This window comes from Neoarius graeffei, chromosome 17 (genome assembly GCF_027579695.1).
Source record: "Neoarius graeffei isolate fNeoGra1 chromosome 17, fNeoGra1.pri, whole genome shotgun sequence".
Taxonomy (NCBI): Eukaryota; Metazoa; Chordata; class Actinopteri; order Siluriformes; family Ariidae; genus Neoarius; species Neoarius graeffei.
This window is the reverse complement of record NC_083585.1, coordinates 33,575,144-33,593,186: the sequence shown is the minus strand read 5'-3', so window position 1 is coordinate 33,593,186 and position 18,043 is coordinate 33,575,144. Positions and strand designations below refer to the sequence as shown.

Below are 18,043 nucleotides of genomic sequence, written 5' to 3'. Positions count from 1 at the left end.
CCTGTAAATCCTGTTTACCTGTAATTGTGTCTATTAGTCTTGGGCAAATCCCTTTTGATGTGTAGGTGTAAAACTACTTTAAGGCCAAGTTTCAAGAAGAGACTCATATTCTAGAGAAATGTGGCAGCCATGATTTCCCTCAGAAAAACCAACTGCACTAATAAACCCTTGAAAACCCTTTATTGTGGATCCTATACACTTTGACTGCAACTATTTCCAGCGAGAGAGTGATGGTGGTATTTAAACTGTAGAGTGAATAATCATGTTGATGTGAAGTTTGCGCATACATAAATATGTCTAGAGTGATTTATTTGAATACAAACTGCCACTCAAGGTACATTTCCAATGTAGCTTTGGTAGAAAAGTTAAAAAGTCTCTGAAGGCCAATCAGGTGCAGGAGCTCAAAGTCTCTAGATCAACTGTTAGTTTCAGGAAATCCCCATGTGGTTTTTATTCAGCTCTTTCTCTGTCTTTTTCCCCCCTTTCTCGTTTCTTTCGTTGCCTTTGTCACTCATCTTGACTTTTTGTCTGCCCATTTCCACAGATAATTTTCCGTAGTGGAGACGTGACTGGTGGTCAAGTAGAACTGACAGTAGGTTTGGCAGAAATGTGTTCTGTCATGCAACTACATTAGGAAATGGTGAAATGGTGGTGAACAATTTCTTGAAGATAGGAAGTTCACTTGAACCTTCCATATCTCAAACTAAACTTCAAGCCTTTTTTCTCCACACATAACATGCAATAGCGTCACACATTAATTAAGGCTAATTAAATGGTACAGTCCATAACCACTGCTGTATACAGGATTTTCCATGATGTTATCCAGGTGCTGTTATAAACAATGGGAGTGGGTTGTTGTGCAGCTCTCCTAGTCTGACACGTAGTAACATGAGCCACTGCTGTCTACAATTACTCTCATCACCTATTACAACTGTGACGTTTCTCCCAGGCATTTAAATCATTCTGTGAATCAGCGACTTATCATGACATGGTCATGCTCTCCTTGCCTTTGTTGTTTTATTTCCCAGCAACACATAGGCTTTTAACTGAATTAAGAGTTGAAGTTACACAGCACAACCCAATATCACTTTAATGCCCCCGTGCTGTATACCTTACTTCTTTCCCAATTAGCTCACAAGCTGAATTAACAAACATTAACTGAATGCCAACACTTGCTATGCTCTATTTGCACACGTAGACTTTGTGTGAGTCGTATCTCTCGAGCTCCTCCGTGATTAAGTGGCCGACTCTTATTGTGCTCTTGTGTAAGGCTGCAGCTCCAGCAGAGCATGCTCGGCTGCATTCTGTTGGCTCAGTGAAGTTCAGACAGTCTATTGTCAATCAGGCTCTTAAGTTAAGCAGGTGCCTATGAATACCCCCCTTCTGCTCTCTGCCCCTTGAGAGGTGTAACAGAGAAGGCAGATGAGGAGGAAGATTGTCATTGAATACAGCAGCAGCCCCGCACATTGTGCCAGGCTGTGTCTGGTGCAAACTAACACCCCGCTGTGTGTGAGGTTCGTCCGTGGCCGAGCAGTTCATTAAATCAACCCAGGGCATCCTCGCAAGCAGCCAGCGCACCTCCTCCTACTGCTCCTCACCTACTGAAACTTTAATGCTATTCATTGCTCATCTGCACTCGGTACAGTCAACAGTAGAACTGTCAGGACAGACTACACTGTTTGAATACTTGGAAAATAATTCTGAATTGAAAGGCAGAATTTTTTTGAACGTTTAAGTCACCTAACTTAAGTCTAGTGTTTCCTGAACCTTTTAGCCAAATGATTCTTGTGTTGTTTGATGCAGGAAAAGAGGTCTGAATAAATAAACACATAGCATAGGGGGAAGCTGTGGTGGCCTAATGGTTAGAGAAGCAGCTTTGGGACCAAAAGGTTGCTGATTCAGTTCCCTGGACTAGAAAGAATGGCTGAAGTGCCCTTGAGCAAGGCACCGAACACCCAACTGCTCCCCAAGCTGCTCTGGGTGTGTTGTACAATTTCTAATTAAGTATAATCCATTTCTAATTAAGTATATTTAAAGTAATATAACTCATGAGTATATCAGTCATAAGTAGTTAAGAGTTTTCTTGTTGCTGATTCTGTGGCTGAATCTCAGGTTGTCTTCTATGGGCATATAGTGTACCAAGTCGGTTATACACCATAAGGTTTTACTTTATGTACTGAGCATATACAGTGAAGAGATCACAGTGTGTTTTGGATGCGTCTTAAATACAAATGTTCTCCCTAAAGCGAAGTACAAAGCAGATTTTTATGTGTAGCCTAGCTTTACATTAGAGAGAAGGAAACAAGAGCATGAAAACCTTTAACACTGATTTCTCATTATTTTCTTTGCTTCACAGTGTGACACAGTTTTCACTTTCTGTGGTTTATGATACAAACACACAGTGTTCCACTACTGCTGATAGATGTTGTGTCTGTAGCAGTGTAAAATCATAATGTGATCATAATTTGAATGCTAAATATTATTAATAATAATAATTAAAAAATTAGATTTTAAAGGAATTTGACAGCCCTAGTACACATTCCTCGGATAGCTATTTGAAGCTATTATTTTTAATGGGTGTGGTCAGAATAAAAGTAAGAATAATTTTATTCGAAGAGGTTTAGATCGTGTAGAGAGGAGATGAGACTTAAATGTGTAAAATCATGAGTCCCCAACGACCCACAGGTTTCGCCAGCAGAAAGCATTACTGTTCAAACCGACTCTGCAGTACCCAGAGCTAGCATGATTGCTGATAGGGGCTTTAAAGGTGCTTGATACGGTACTATCGTATGTCTTTTTGTGTGTGAGATTATGCTTTCCTGCCTGTGGTTCATCTGGCAGCTGTGTGCAGAGATGGCTGTCTCTGTCTTCCTGCCCTGCTTGTTTGTCATGGGTGCAGAAAAGACAGGTCAGACTTGCTTACTATAATAACTTCTCTCGCTATTTATAGACAGCCATACATACGGTTTGGAGGGCTTCTTAATCAGGAGGAAACCAGGTGAAGCCACAACGGATCCTGCCTACTGGGTGGGTGACAGGTTGGGAGGCAGGTTTTTTTTTGTTCCACTAACCTTCTCCACAATTAGTTACGCTCAACTCGGCCATTGTTTGGTGGGTGTGGACTAATGAATGCCAAATGATGGCTGATTTTAACTACTTATGGTACTAGGCGTGGGAAAGATACCAAAAATATCATGTGAAAATATTTGGAGACATTTTTACAGTACATGGTTTGCATCAGTGGAGAGGTTTTGTTAATTGGCAGCAAAACAATAGTGTTGCACTGAAAACCTGCGGAAAACTGTGAGTTCAATTATACTTTTAATTACTGTTTACCAAAAATAAATTGCTTTTTATATGGGCAGCACGGTGGTGAGCGCTGTCGCCTCACAGCAAGAAGGTCCGGGTTCGAGCCCCGTGGCCGGCGAGGGCCTTTCTGTGTGGAGTTTGCATGTTCTCCTCGTGTCCGTGTGGGTTTCCTCCGGGTGCTCCGGTTTCCCCCACAGTCCAAAGACATGCAGGTTAGGTTAACTGCTGGCTCTAAATTGACCGTAGGTGTGAATGTGAGTGTGAATGGTTGTCTGTGTCTATGTGTCAGCCCTGTGATGACCTGGTGACTTGTCCAGGGTGTACCCCGCCTTTCGCCAGTAGTCAGCTGGGATAGGCTCCAGCTTGCCTGCGACCCTGTAGAACAGGATAAAGCGGCTAGAGATAATGAGATGAAATTGCTTTTTATTTATCAAAAAATAGGATTTTAACTTCAAATCAGGTTTTTTAATCTGAGTTTGTAATTGTTGTAAAAATGTTATAAAAAGATATATCAATAGCAGTAATAGTTTAGAAAAGTGCACTGTGATATAATTTATGATTATTGTAATGGCACTCTGTTAGCTCTTCCTTGGTTACTGTACCATTTCTAGAGTCAGTCGAAAAAACACTCTTTTTCCACATGAGCGACAAGACATGACAACTTCCCTTGTCTTTCTAAAATGTTTACTTAAAAACAACAAGGTAAATCACAAAGTCTGGCGCACGGTCAAAAGACTGTGTTGCTTCCACCATGTTCTGACTCGAAACTAAGGTATACACAGTCAGTGATGTCACATCATAAGATTTAGAACATGGAACGCTTTTCTATGTTCTTTTTCTATGTTCTAAACTCTTTTCTATGTTCTTAAATTATCATCATTCATTTTTAACTGTTTTTAACTTAAATTATTATTGCTTTACTGGCCCTTACAATTATATTAATGTTATGTAATATCAGTAATCATCATATTTCTCAGCCACGTATGCAAAAGTACCAACTGTGCTTGGTAACTTTGATAAAGTCATGAACTATGCACTCTAACCAATTTATTCATGAACGTGAAACATCTTTTGGGTAATCGTCTTTTTCCTTTAAGCAACCTAATAAACTTGCTTCAACTCATTTTCACACTTGCAGCTAACCGCATGTATAGCTTTTTGCTCTCTCTTCTCTCTGTCACACACATGCACACACGAAGACAGCAAGAGCAGCAGCAGTTTCACCCACCTTATCACACTGACGTCATTTATGGGGATTTCCTCAGCTCTGGGTCTCATCATTCTAAGTGTTTTTCATGTTCGATTGTACATAGAAATGGTTCACACAAAGATTGCAGCTGTGCTTTCTCACAGTTTCAGAGTTTTTTTTTAACGTGTCCTTTTGACTTTTGACTTGAGCATTCTATGATGAGACATACTTGTACCACCCACCCATATTCTGCATTTTTCTTCTTATTTAGTTTATTTTTAGTCCATTTTCTTCCAATTTAATCATTGCCGATTCTCTCTCATAGGCGAGTAGGAGGAAGGATAACGTGCTTACTCTGAAACACGTGAGGCCACCACACATTTTCAAACTCACTGCCATCCCTTCACCCAAACAGCAGGCCTAATTATGCTCTTGTGGACATGCGCTCTTGACCCCACATGTCTATGGTATCGTCCGATCTTGCAATCCTGACGTTATGACATTGTTCCACTTGGGATTCAGGTTACTGCTGGCTGTTTGATGTTCCAAAATTTAGTCTATACACTTTTGTCATGGCTCCATGATCACATGATGTCCAATAATAATCACAGTTGATCATCAAGGCTGCAATGTAGGAACAGGGGTCTGAATAAACGAATGGTATTTATGTACTGCTTTATTTTCACATTTAAATTGTAATATAATTTAAACATGTGAGAATAAAGCAGGACATAAATTATTCCAAAATGACTTCAAAATAAGTATATTATATATATTACAGATATACATATACAAAATGTGTGTGTGTGTATATATATATATATATATATATATATATATATATATATATATATATATATAAACTAGACCCAAGTGTTTTGCTGGGAAATACACCACTCGTATTTTTCATACAAACTACTTCCGGGACATTGTGTAACATATTTTTCAATATGTCACTCGTAAGGAAATCAGTGATTTTGTTTTGATAAATTTAGGTACTTTTTGTTTGTGACTGTGTCCATATAATAAAAAGAAAATCACACATTGGCTTGAAGATATGAAGTTTATCTTCTCATGTTGAAAAACTTACATTTTTCATACAAAATGCATCGCAGATCTGAGTGATGTATTCAAATAATATTGGTTGGCTTTTTTATGTGGTATATCAGATATATTCCATTCAGCTAGCATGATAGTGAATGAGTCAAAGGCGAGTTCATTATCATGCTTGTTGAATGGAATATATCTGACAGACCATGAAAAAAGCTAGCCAATATTATTGTTATTATATATACACACTCTCTTCATATCAGCATTCTCGAAGGTCAACACGAACTTACCCATGACTCTGTGCTGTTAGCGTGGTAGTCCAGTTACCTTCTGGCCATTGCAGTGTTCAGCAGTAGCGTTAGCGAAGGCCAACACGAGCTTACCTGTTACTTGGTGCTGTTAGCGCCGCAGTCCAGTTACCTCTAGCCGGTGTAGCGTTAGCGAAGACCAATGCTAGCGCAGGCCCGTGCTAGCGCAGTCAAGCCAAATATTATTATTATTTTCCCTGTGTAATTTACTTAGTTACTTTTAAAATCAACATCGACAACTACACACAATGGAGTGACCTGGCAGCTAAAATTCTCTCAAAATCTTCTGCTTTTAACGAAGCAAACTTCACAGCCATGTTTGTTTACAAACTGTCACAGTCACTCGCTAGCATAGAAGTTTTACATCTCCAATGTCTCTTTTCCAGTTTTTCGATGTTCATTGGTCTGTTTATCTCTTGTAAATATGTGTGAAGAATATATAATTAAGTTTTGGTAGCCTTTCAGGTGTTCAGTGTGTCTTTAGTTTCAGTTTTCACTTTATATATTTAGTGTTTAAACCTAGCACTGGATTAGCCTTGTCTTTTCTCTGTCCCGGCCGACAAAGAAATGATTCTGGGCATGTGCAGCAGAAAAGTTTTGCCACTGGCTCTTTGTATGAGCTCTGACATGTGACGTCGTGTTGTCTTGACAACGTGCAATATTATAACAATGTTGCATGCTCATTCTCCATTGGGGAGAGTGGCGTAATACATGGAGGATAAGCGATATGATCACAATATTGCATGCCATCAATAAACCCACTAGAAGGGAATAGAATACATGTTTTTATTCCATGGAAAAAGTGGCCTGTATGTATAATAATTGCTGATATTTCACTCTGATGACATCACTCCTAGTGTTTTCCTGCTGACTGGACACGCACTGTCAAAATGGGGGAGTTTTTCCTTGCCACCGTCGCCACGGGCTTGCTCATTGGGGATAGATTAGGGATAAAATTGGCTCATGTCTTGGGTCATTTAGATTCTGTAAAGCTGCTTTGGGACAGTGTCTGTTGTTAAAAGCGCTATACAAACAAACTTGACTTGACTTGAAAATGGCTAAACAGTTCAAAATTAACCCCTCCTAGAACTGCCACCTTATTGTGGTGGAGGGGTTTGTGTGCTTGAATGATCCTAGGAGCTATGTTGTCGGGGGCATTATGCCCCTGTCAGGGTTTCCCAAGGCAGACAGGTCCTAGGTGACAGGCCAGACCAAGAGCAGTTCACCAAAACCCCTAATGGAGCAACAACCAAGGACCGAGACGTCGCCCGGTATGGTGCAGCCGGGGCCCCGCCCTGGAGCCAAGCCCGGGGTTGGGGCTCGCATGCGAGTGCTTGGTGGCTGGGCCTTTGCCCATGGGGCCCGGCCGGGCTCAGCCCGAAGAGGTGACATGGGCCCGACCTCCTGTGGGTTCACCACCCACAGAGGTAGCAGTAGGGGGCTGGTGCAGTATGGATTGGGTGGCAGTCGAAGGCAGGGGCCTCGACGACCTGATACCCGGACACAGCGGCTAGCTGTTGGGACATGGAATGTCACTTCGCTGGGGGGGAAAGAGCCTGAGCTTGTGCGGGAGGTTGAGAGGTACCGGCTAGAGATAGTCGGGCTCACCTCCACGCACAGCTTGGGCTCTGGAACCCAGCTCCTCGAGAGGGGCTGGACTCTTCACTTCTTTGGAGTCGCCCATGGTGAGCGGCGGCGGGCTGGTGTGGGCTTGCTTATAGCTCCCCAGCTCAGCCGCCATGTGTTGGAGTTTACCCCAGTGAACGAGAGGGTCGCCTCTCTGTGCCTTTGGATTGGGGAGAGGGCTCTTGCTGTTGTTTGTGCCTACGGGCCGAATAGCAGTGTAGAGTATCCGGCCTTCTTGGAGTCCCTGGGAGAGGTACTGAGGGGTGCTCAGACTGGGGACTCCATTGTGCTATTGGGGGACTTCAATGCTCACGTGGGCGACGACAGTGACACCTGGAGGGGCGTGGTTGGGAGGAACGGCCTCCCCGATCTGAACCCGAGTGGTGTTTTGTTATTGGACTTCTGTGCTAGTCACGGTTTGTCCATAACAAACACCATGTTCGAGCATAGGGGTGTCCATAAGTGCACGTGGCACCAGGACACCTTAGGTCGGAGGTCGATGATAGACTTTGTCGTCGTTTCATCTGATCTCCGGCCCTATGTCTTGGACACTCGGGTGAAGAGAGGGGCTGAGCTGTCAACTGATCACCACCTGGTGGTGAGTTGGATCCGCTGGCGGAGGAGGAAGCTGGACAGACCTGGCAGGCCCAAACGTATGGTGAGGGTCTGCTGGGAACGTCTGGCCGAGCACTCTGTTGGAGAGGTCTTTAACTCCCACCTCCGGGAGAGCTTTTCCCAGCTTCTGGGGGAGATGGGGGACATTGAGTCTGAGTGGACCATGTTCTCTACCTCCATTGTGGACGCGGCTGTTCGGAGCTGTGGCCGCAAGGTCTCCGGTGCCTGTCGTGGCGGCAATCCCCGAACCGGGTGGTGGACACCAGAAGTAAAGGATGCTGTCAAGCTGAAGAAGGAGTCCTATCGGGCCATGTTGACCTCCAGGACTCCTGAGGCAGCTGACGGGTATCGGCAGGCCAGGCATGCTGCAGCTCAGGCAGTTGCGGAGGCAAAAACTCGGAACTGGGAGGAGTTCGGGGAGGCCATGGAGAAGGACTATTGGTCAGCCTCGAAGAAATTCTGGCAAACCGTCCGGCGCCTCAGGAGGGGGAAACAGTACTCTGCCAACACTGTTTACAGTGCGGGTGGGGAGCTGTTGACCTCGACTGGGGACATTGTCGGGCGGTGGAAGGAATACTTTGAGGATCTCCTCAATCCCACCGTCATGTCTTCCATTGAGGAGACTGAGGCTGATGACTCAGAGGTGGACTCGTCCATTACCCAAGCCGAAGTCACTGAGGTGGTTTGCAAGCTCCTCGGTGGCAAGGCACCGGGGGTGGATGAGATCCGCCCTGAGTATCTCAAGTCTCTGGATGTTGTGGGGTTGTCTTGGTTGACACGCCTCTGCAACATCGCGTGGCGGTCGGGGACAGTGCCTCTGGAGTGGCAGACTGGGGTGGTGGTCCCCCTTTTTAAGAAAGGGGACCGGAGAGTGTGCTCCAATTATAGGGGAATCACACTTCTCAGCCTCCCAGGGAAGGTTTACTCCAGGGTACTGGAGAGGAGAATTCGACCGATAGTCGAACCTCGGATCCAGGAGGAACAATGCGGTTTTCGTCCTGGTCACGGAACACTGGACCAGCTCTATACCCTTCATAGGGTGCTCGAGGGTTCATGGGAGTTTGCCCAACCAGCCCACATGTGCTTTGTGGATCTGGAGAAGGCATTCGACTGTGTCCCCCGTGGTATTCTGTGGGGGGTGCTTTGGGAGTATGGGGTTCGGGGCCCTTTGCTAAGGGCTGTCCGGTCCCTGTACGAACGGAGCAGGAGTCTGGTTCGCATTGCCGGCAGTAAGTCAGACCTGTTCCCAGTGCATGTTGGACTCCGACAGGGCTGCCCTTTGTCACCGGTTCTGTTCATAATTTTTATGGACAGAATTTCTAGGCGCAGCCAGGGGCCAGAAGGAATCCTGTTTGGGAACCACAGGATTTCATCTCTGCTTTTTGCGGATGATGTTGTCCTGTTGGCTTCTTCAAACCAGGACCTTCAGCATGCACTGGGGCGGTTTGCAGTCGAGTGTGAAGCGGCTGGGATGAGAATCAGCACCTCCAAGTCCAAGGCCATGGTTCTCGACCGGAAAAGGGTGGCCTGCCCTCTTCAGGTTGATGGAGAAGTCCTGCCTCAAGTGGAGGAGTTTAAGTATCTCGGGATCTTGTTCACGAGTGAGGGAAGGGTGGAGCGTGAGATCAACAGGCGGATTGGTGCAGCCTCCGCAGTGATGCGGTCGCTTTACCGGTCCGTCGCGGTGAAGAAGGAGCTGAGCCAAAAGGCGAAGCTCTCAATTTACCGGTCGATCTACATTCCGACTCTCACCTATGGTCATGAGCTTTGGGTAATGACCGACAGAACAAGATCGCGGATACAAGCGGCCGAAATGAGTTTCCTTCACAGGGTGGCTGGGTGCTCCCTTAGAGAGAGGGTGAGAAGCACAGTCACTCGGGAGGAGCTCGGAGTAGAGCCGCTGCTCCTCCACATCGAGAGGAATCAGCTGAGGTGGCTCGGGCATCTTTTTCGGATGCCTCCTGGACGCCTCCCTGGGGAGGTGTTCCAGGCATGTCCCCCCGGGAGGAGGCCCCGGGGAAGACCCAGGACACACTGGAGGGACTATGTCTCTCGGCTGGCCTGGGAACGCCTCGGTGTTCTTCCCGAGGAGCTGGCCGAGGTATCTGGGGAAAGGGAAGTTTGGGCTTCCATGCTTAGACTGTTGCCTCCGCGACCCGGTCCCGGATAAAGCGGAAGAAAACGAGACGAGACGAGTTCAAAATTAACATTCTTTTGATTAACTTGCTTTGCTTCACTCACTCATGAAATATACATTCACCACTCGAAGATAAACTTCATATCTCTGTGCAACCATGTAATATCCTCTCTCTCTCTCTCTCTCTCTCTCTCTCTCTCTCTCTCTCTCTCTCTCTTCTGTGTATATATATATGTGTGTGTGTGTGTGTGTATATGAACTCTGAATATAACTGGACATGTGGTCAACTACTTCAGTGTAATTTCTCTCTCAGTGCACACACACAAATATACATACATACATACATACATACATACATACATACATACATACATACATACATACATACATACATATAATGTGTGTGTGTGCTGAGAGAGAAATTACACTGAAGTAGTTAAGTTTCAATATGACTTACTGGAGTCAATTTTGCACCATGACCACATGTCCAGTCATATTCAAAGTTCATGTTCATGCCTCTCTGTTCTTGTCTGGAGGCCCATATTGTGACATTTATATTTTATGGCATTCGGCAGACGCCCTTATCCAGAGTAACCCTTATCCAGGAGGTGTATATCTCCTTTTATACACCTGAGCAGTTGAGGGTTAAGGGCTTTGCTCAGGGTCCTGCAAATGGCAGCTAGGAGTTCTTGGGAGTTGAACTCACAACCAGTGCTTTAACCACTGAGCTACCAGTGCTCTACAAACTAGCAGTATAGTAAAATCTGACCACGATGTTGCTTAACATGAGACTTTTTGGGTGGTGTGGTTCTGGGTAAGTTTCCATCTTGCCACATATAGGGAGTGGACTACTTCCAGTGATGCTATAGTGAATGAACTGACAAGGAAAATAACTATATGCATGAACAGAGACAGAAAAATGTTCAGTTTTGGTTCCTTTGTAAGGTCTTTATACTTTCGTGTGTGTGTGCGTGCACGTGTGTGTGTGCCCCCTGTAGGTGAAGCTGTTGAAGTACATCAGTAAGCAGCTGCAGTTTAAGCAGAAGGTTCCAGTGTGTGAGAGATCGCCGGCCCTCAACACCTTCCCACACCTAATGGATTGGCTTCATACCATTAATCTCAGACCTGAACTCTTAGAGGTATGGTGTGTGTGTGTTTTAATGAATTAATGCACTTTCTTCATATTACTTATCTTTCCATTGGTTGAGTCTTTGGCTTCTTCCCAGCAGTGATTTCCTATGGTTGCAATGCACATGACCTGAGCAAATATGTGTTATTTCTTGAATAATATGAATTTACTTGTTTGCAATAAGCATGTTAAATACTGGCTCTGGGTTAATTGGTATTAAGTAGTGTCAGATACAGGATTTCCCCTAGAAACATTTTTATTAAGTAGGTGTCGATGGTTATTTTCGGAATCAGGGGATAAACGTACTCTAACCATGACAACGGACTACTCAGTTCTGCTTTTGGATTTTACATTAGAAACGGTAACTGCTGATGCAGTGCATGCAAATTTCTTCTACGTGGTTCAATATAGCCTTTTATCATTGGTCACGTACAGCAAGCAGGGTTGCTACAGTTGCGTGTCCTCTGTACTCCTTTTACATTTTGAGCCTGTTTTAGTTATAACAATTGCAACAATTGTGCAGTCTAAGCCTATAATTAAAACAGCACTACGCTATTTCTCGATTCCTGCTAGAACTGTACTTGCCCTCACAGATGGTTTAATAACTATGTGACCATTCACTAAAACATAATGCAGGAAGCTATATTATCTGATGGAAAATCAATTTTTTTCCTTTCCACTACCCAGGGGGTAAATGAGTTTAGTAAGGGAAATCCTTGGATACAGCAGAGGAGCAGTTTGTAATTTTTTAGAGCCCTCTGCTTATTGTGAGATTATTTGCAATTGCACTGAAAACACTGATACCCCCAAATGATTACGTATTAGCTATGGGAATTTTGGATCTTTTTATTGACTCTTTGAATCTTGTTCAGTAACATGAACATATTTTTTTTTTCAAATAATTTGGTCAGTAAAGTGGCGGTAGGTGGATGTAATCGCAGAAGAGTGTTTATTTAAAAATATGTAGGCAAACAATCCAATAACCAATAATCCAACGTGAGGCAGAATCTAAAAATGGAAGACAGGCAAAGGTCAAGCGAGACACAAACAGACTGGAAGAGGCAAAGATGGACGCAGAATCCAAAATAACAATATAAACATAAGCCTTGGTAAGGGTCACAGAGAACACAATACTTCGCAATGTCTGCAAGAGTTCAGCATCCTTATATGCACGTATTGATTGTGCTCTAATCTGGAACAGGTGTATGTAATCAGTCTCTGAGGTGTGCGCTGCGCAGAGGCGCGCGAGTGAGAGTTCGAAGTGCGCCAGGCATGAACGCATGCAGATGCACTTGGATGTGACACGTTTGTTCAGTTTGATCATTGGAACTAATGTGATGCTTGTTCTCAGAAATTAAGCGCAACATGGTTTACTAAACGTGGTAAAGTATAATACACAAGTTCACTTTTATTATGCTCTTAAGCAACCTTTTGGACCATAGACCTATTGAGTTATTCAATTGAAATGACTGATTACTTAGACTTCAATTGTTCTTATGTGAGCGCTGCACCTATCAGTAAAAAACCTCATTCTGTTCACTGTATGATAGTTATTCACTTTAGCCTACCTGGTCATTGAAGACCCATAGTGTATCAACCCATTCCTATGGAAAGGCAAATTAAACATCCATTCAGCTACATTATACACAGCTAGCTAGCTACAGGAATGTTCTGGCTGACCAGCTAACTTTAGCACACTTTCCTCCCATCCAGTAATAGCATTGGTCATGTGACTGCTGTAATCACATGAATAATGAACGAGAGACTCAGATACGAAAGACCCGTAATTATGATTTGTGAACTTATCACTCACTATAATTATTACTACATGTTGTTATCCTCTCCTGAATCAGCTAAAAGTCTACACTTTGCTCATTTATTGAAATGGAACTGTATATAGCAAAGTATAACACTAAATACCCTGATATTAATTTAGGATATTTATAATCAGGATGGAGGCGGCACGGTGGTGTAGTGGTTAGCGCTGTCGCCTCACAGCAAGAAGGTCTGAGTTCGAGCCCCGTGGCCGGCGAGGGCCTTTCTGTGTGGAGTTTGCATGTTCTCCCCGTGTCCGCGTGGGTTTCCTCCGGGTGCTCCGGTTTCCCCCACAGTCCAAAGACATGCAGGTTAGGTTAACTGGTGACTCTAAATTGAGCGTAGGTGTGAATGTGAGTGTGAATGGTTGTCTGTGTCTATGTGTCAGCCCTGTGATGACCTGGCGACTTGTCCAGGGTGTACCCCGCCTTTCGCCCGTAGTCAGCTGGGATAGGCTCCAGCTTGCCTGCGACCCTGTAGAACAGGATAAAGCGGCTACAGATAATGAGATGAGACAAATAAAATCCATGCTGTTCAGCCAGACACGAAAACCTGTAGTAGCTATCATTCGTGAATGAATCAGTCATCCCTGCACTGAGAATATGAAGTGGTCATGTGGCGCGCACATGTGGCCCAGGGAAAAGTAAACCAATCACTCACTGAGACGATTTGTTACTCCTGAGTCATACAAAAGATTAGTTCAAAATGAGCAAATCTTTCATGAACATCACTATTACGTATGCCTCATGGTATGCATTTGAAAGAAAAAGAAGAAACTGCTCAAAGCATTGATCCAGCTCTTTGAACTGGGAAAGCAGAATTTCCCAGTCAGAAATTTTAACTACAGTGCCCTCTGAAGTCAGATTTCTGACTCAGAAAATTGGAAGAACTTCACCAACCCCAACCTCAAAATCCAGGATGGCTGCTCTGCGCTTCAACAGAGTGAAAGCTGTAGTAATGTACTGTTTATTAACACTTCTGTCTTATTTTTGTCTCATTAAATCAGTCATACACACAGTACTATACAAACATCTATCTGTGGACAGATATTCTAACTTGCTATGGTGTTTGTATGCACAAAATGCTGCATAATGCATTATCAAGTGGTATTGCTAACTGGGATAACTTGGCTAAGACCGGTATTGCATTTCATGGCAGTATTATGAATGAATTTTTCTGAAGCTGTTTTTGCACCTTTAACTAGAAAGAGAGATAAGTATTTGAATTATGGGACTTTAATATCCATAAAAGAAAGTAAAAAGGAAAATGTGTGTCAAAAATTCACGTTTTGTAATTTATTGCAACCGAAAGGGGAGTTAAATTGAAGTTGATCCATGAGACATGAATGAACTCTTATTCTTTTCTAAACTGAAGATGTATGTATCTTTTGCCTGGCATGGTGATGTGGCACGGTGCATGGCACCCTTTTGGGCTGCACAGTGGTGCAGTGGTTAGCACTGTTTTCTCACAGCAAGAAGGTTCTGGGTTCGAATCTTATGGCAGACGGGGGTCTTTCTGTGTGGAGTTTGCATGTTCTCCCCGTGTCTACGTGGGTTTCTTCTGGGTGCTCCGGTTTCCTCCTACAGTTCAAAGATTTGCGGATTAGGTAAAGTACCCAGGCACTGGGGTTGTAAAAGCCAATGCATACTTAGTGCTGGTCCCAAGCCCGGATTGATATGTGAGGGTTGCATCAAGAAGGACATCTGGTGTTTTCAAAGAAAAAAAAAAACTATGCCAAATCAAACATATGGATCCGGATGATCCGCTGTGGTGACCCCTAACGAAAGAAGATGTACCTTTTGCTCCCTTGCAAACAATACTTGATAAAATTGCGAATGAAAATGACGACAGTGAGAAACATAGAGAGATAGACATTACAGGATTATTGGTGTGTATAAACAGTCATGCGACATGGTCTCACTGACATTCCAGTCCCCTGTGGGCTCCCACACTCGATCTGACTCCTAATCCTAGAATGTGCCGAGTCAGCTTCTCTGTCTTACATGCTCCGCTCACTCTATTTTTACACCCCACTGACCCCCGACCTGTGTGTACACACATAACACACACTCAACTGGCCAGAACAGGATTCCACTGGCTTCTATGCCTTGTCTACTTTCATTAAATAGAAACAAACTGAATACGCACAAGAAGAGATACCACTGAATAAGTGTTAGAGGTAGACTACAGAATTAGAGGTACAACTCAGAACACTGGCCTTACTTTTGCCCCCAAAGAAGGCAGATTCGTAATGCCAAGTATGTCATCATCTGTGTCTGTGCTGCATTTCGGACGCTGAAACAGAACAAGTTGTACAGGTTGCACATCTTTGTTTTTGTGTGTATATCTTTCTACAGGTGTGTTGTCCATGCCTAAACAGTTGTTGACATATGCTCATTCTCTTGGCACTATTTCAGTGCTGTATGTATATGGTGACATATATAAAAAGCCTTTTTTTAGTTGAACAAAGGTTATTATCCTTCTCTGAGCTGTGTGATTCACAGGGCAGGAATGCATCTATGCGATTGATGACCCACATAGCACCATTCTTTCTCTGTTAGGCTGTTCGGGAGTTGATGAGCACTGAAGGTCACATTCATAGCAACTATGCTGTTACAAGCATCCAAAAGGTTGTGATGATATTCTCAGGAAATACACAGGAATGCCCTTTGGGGAAGACAAGATCAGACTGGCTCTTTAAAGAGAATTTGCATAATTGTGCAGTTTATGGGAATGTGTTCTGTGTGTGTGTCGTCTCTTTAAATACACACATTAGGCTTTCCAACATATCACAACTACCAGGAATCATATCTGTACAGCTATATGACTGTCATGCGTGATTACATAGGTTTGTTTTTCGGTAATTTTTTTAATCAATAGTTTATATCAGTAATAAATATTTGTCATTTGAATGTTCCAAGAATAACAGATGCCAAGGTGGTTTGAACACATACAGTTTGTTCTTGCAACATTCTGCAGTTTGGTTAGCTGCAGTAGTAACAGGTATGCACTACTTGCTGTATTCCAGGAAATGAAGGAAAGCAGTTACAACAGTAATGCCATTTGAAACCTCTTTTTCTTGGTTGTTATGACTCATGCATAGAGGCTACTGGAAATAATTTGATTTGGGTTCCTGAAGTTGAACATTATTTATTTAAGTCATTTAATTCACTTCGATTGTGCGTTCCAATACCTTTGACAACCCAAAGTTTGGGTGGTCTGCCACGAAATGTGTCATGTTCAAAGTTGTTTAATACATCTAGATGTAAATATCAGGAAGTGAAAGCTGAAATTCTGATCGATCGTCTCATGTTCATCTTTTGATCTCAAAACCAAATGCCTTCAGTGTACAGAAAAAAAATAGAAAAGAAAACATAAGAATCAGCCTTGCCGTTTCAATACTTTCAGCATGGACTGTATATATACTGTAACCCCAAATGCAAATAAAAAGAGGAAAATGAGAAAGAAAGAAAGAAAGAAAGAAAGAAAGAAAGAAAGAAAGAAAGAAAGAAGTGATTTCCAAATTTACTTTGACTTGTTCATTGCAGACAGTATGAACATAAGATATTTCATGTTTTGTCTGGTCAACTTCATTTCATTTGTGAATATACATCCATTCCTGCATTTCAGGTCTGTAACACATTCCAAAACAAGTTGGGACGGGGCAGTTTAGGGCTAGTAATGAGGTAAAACAATTAAATAATGTGATGTGGAACAGGTGATGTCAACAGGTGATTGTAATCATGATTTGGGACAAAATCAGTATCCAGGAAAGGCCTAGTCTCTGAAGAGCAAAGATGGGCCGAGGATCTCAACAAATGTGTGAGAAAATTATTGAAATGTTTAAAAACAATGTTTCTCAAAGAAAAATAGGAAGGGATTTGGGTATTTGACCTTCTATGGTGCATAATATCATTAAACAATTCAAGATATCTGGAAGACTTTTGATGTGTAAAGGGCAAGGGCGCAAGCCTAAGCTGAACACCCTTGATCTCTGATCCCTCAAACGGCACTGCATCAAGAACCGTCATTCATCTACAGCTGATATAACCACACGGGCTCAGGATTACTTTGGCAAACCTTTGTCAAGCACGACAATATGGAGTTACATCCACAAATACCAGTTACAACTTTACTGTGCAAAAAGGAAGCCTTCTTTTAACTGTGTCCAGAATCACCATTGACTTCTCTGGGCTTAGAGACATCTGGGATGGACCATCGCACAATAGAAATATGTATTGTGGTTAGACAACTCAGTATTCCAGGTCTTTTTTGAACGCTGTGTGCTCTGAACCAAAGACGTAAAGGACCATCCGTACTGTTACATTCAACAAGTCCAAAAGCCGGGGTTATGGTACTGTTGCACATCTTAAGACCTGTTTGCAGGAAGAATGGGACAAAATAACACCTGAAATGTTTAATTACTGGGTGCCTAAACATCCTAAACATCAGTCCCTAAACATCTTTTAAGTGTTGTAAGGAGGAATGGCAACATTACAAAGTCTTAAATGCTTTACTGTCGCAACTTTTTAAAAATGTGTTGCAAGAATCAAAATTGAAATGTGTTTATTGTGTAAAAAAACGTCAAATTCATGAGGTAAAACGTCAAATAATGTGCTGCTGTGTTGTTTTGAATGCAGTACAGGTCAAAGGTTATTTACAAATCCTTGTTTTCAGTTTTAATATAAATTTCATCATCCTATATATGTTCCATATGTTATTTCATAGTTTTGAGGTCTTCAGCATTGTTCTACAATGTAGAGAATAGTCAAAATACAGCAAAACCTATGAGTGAGTAGGTGTGTCCAAACTTTTGACTGGCCCTGTGTATATTTTCATATTTTATTATTTTATGTGACTTGCAA

The 18,043-nt window shown here is 42.9% G+C and overlaps 1 protein-coding gene across 3 annotated transcripts in view; it reads left to right on the top strand.

Annotated features, from left to right (window-relative positions):
* ksr1b (kinase suppressor of ras 1b) overlaps nt 1–18,043 on the top strand; it is a 70,594-nt gene that overhangs the window by 14,057 nt on the left and 38,494 nt on the right. For all 3 annotated transcript variants that reach the window (XM_060944053.1, XM_060944054.1, XM_060944052.1), the window contains exon 2: nt 11,233–11,373. In XM_060944053.1, coding sequence (XP_060800036.1) covers nt 11,233–11,373 — 141 coding nt within the window. The remainder of the gene's footprint in view (nt 1–11,232; nt 11,374–18,043) is intronic.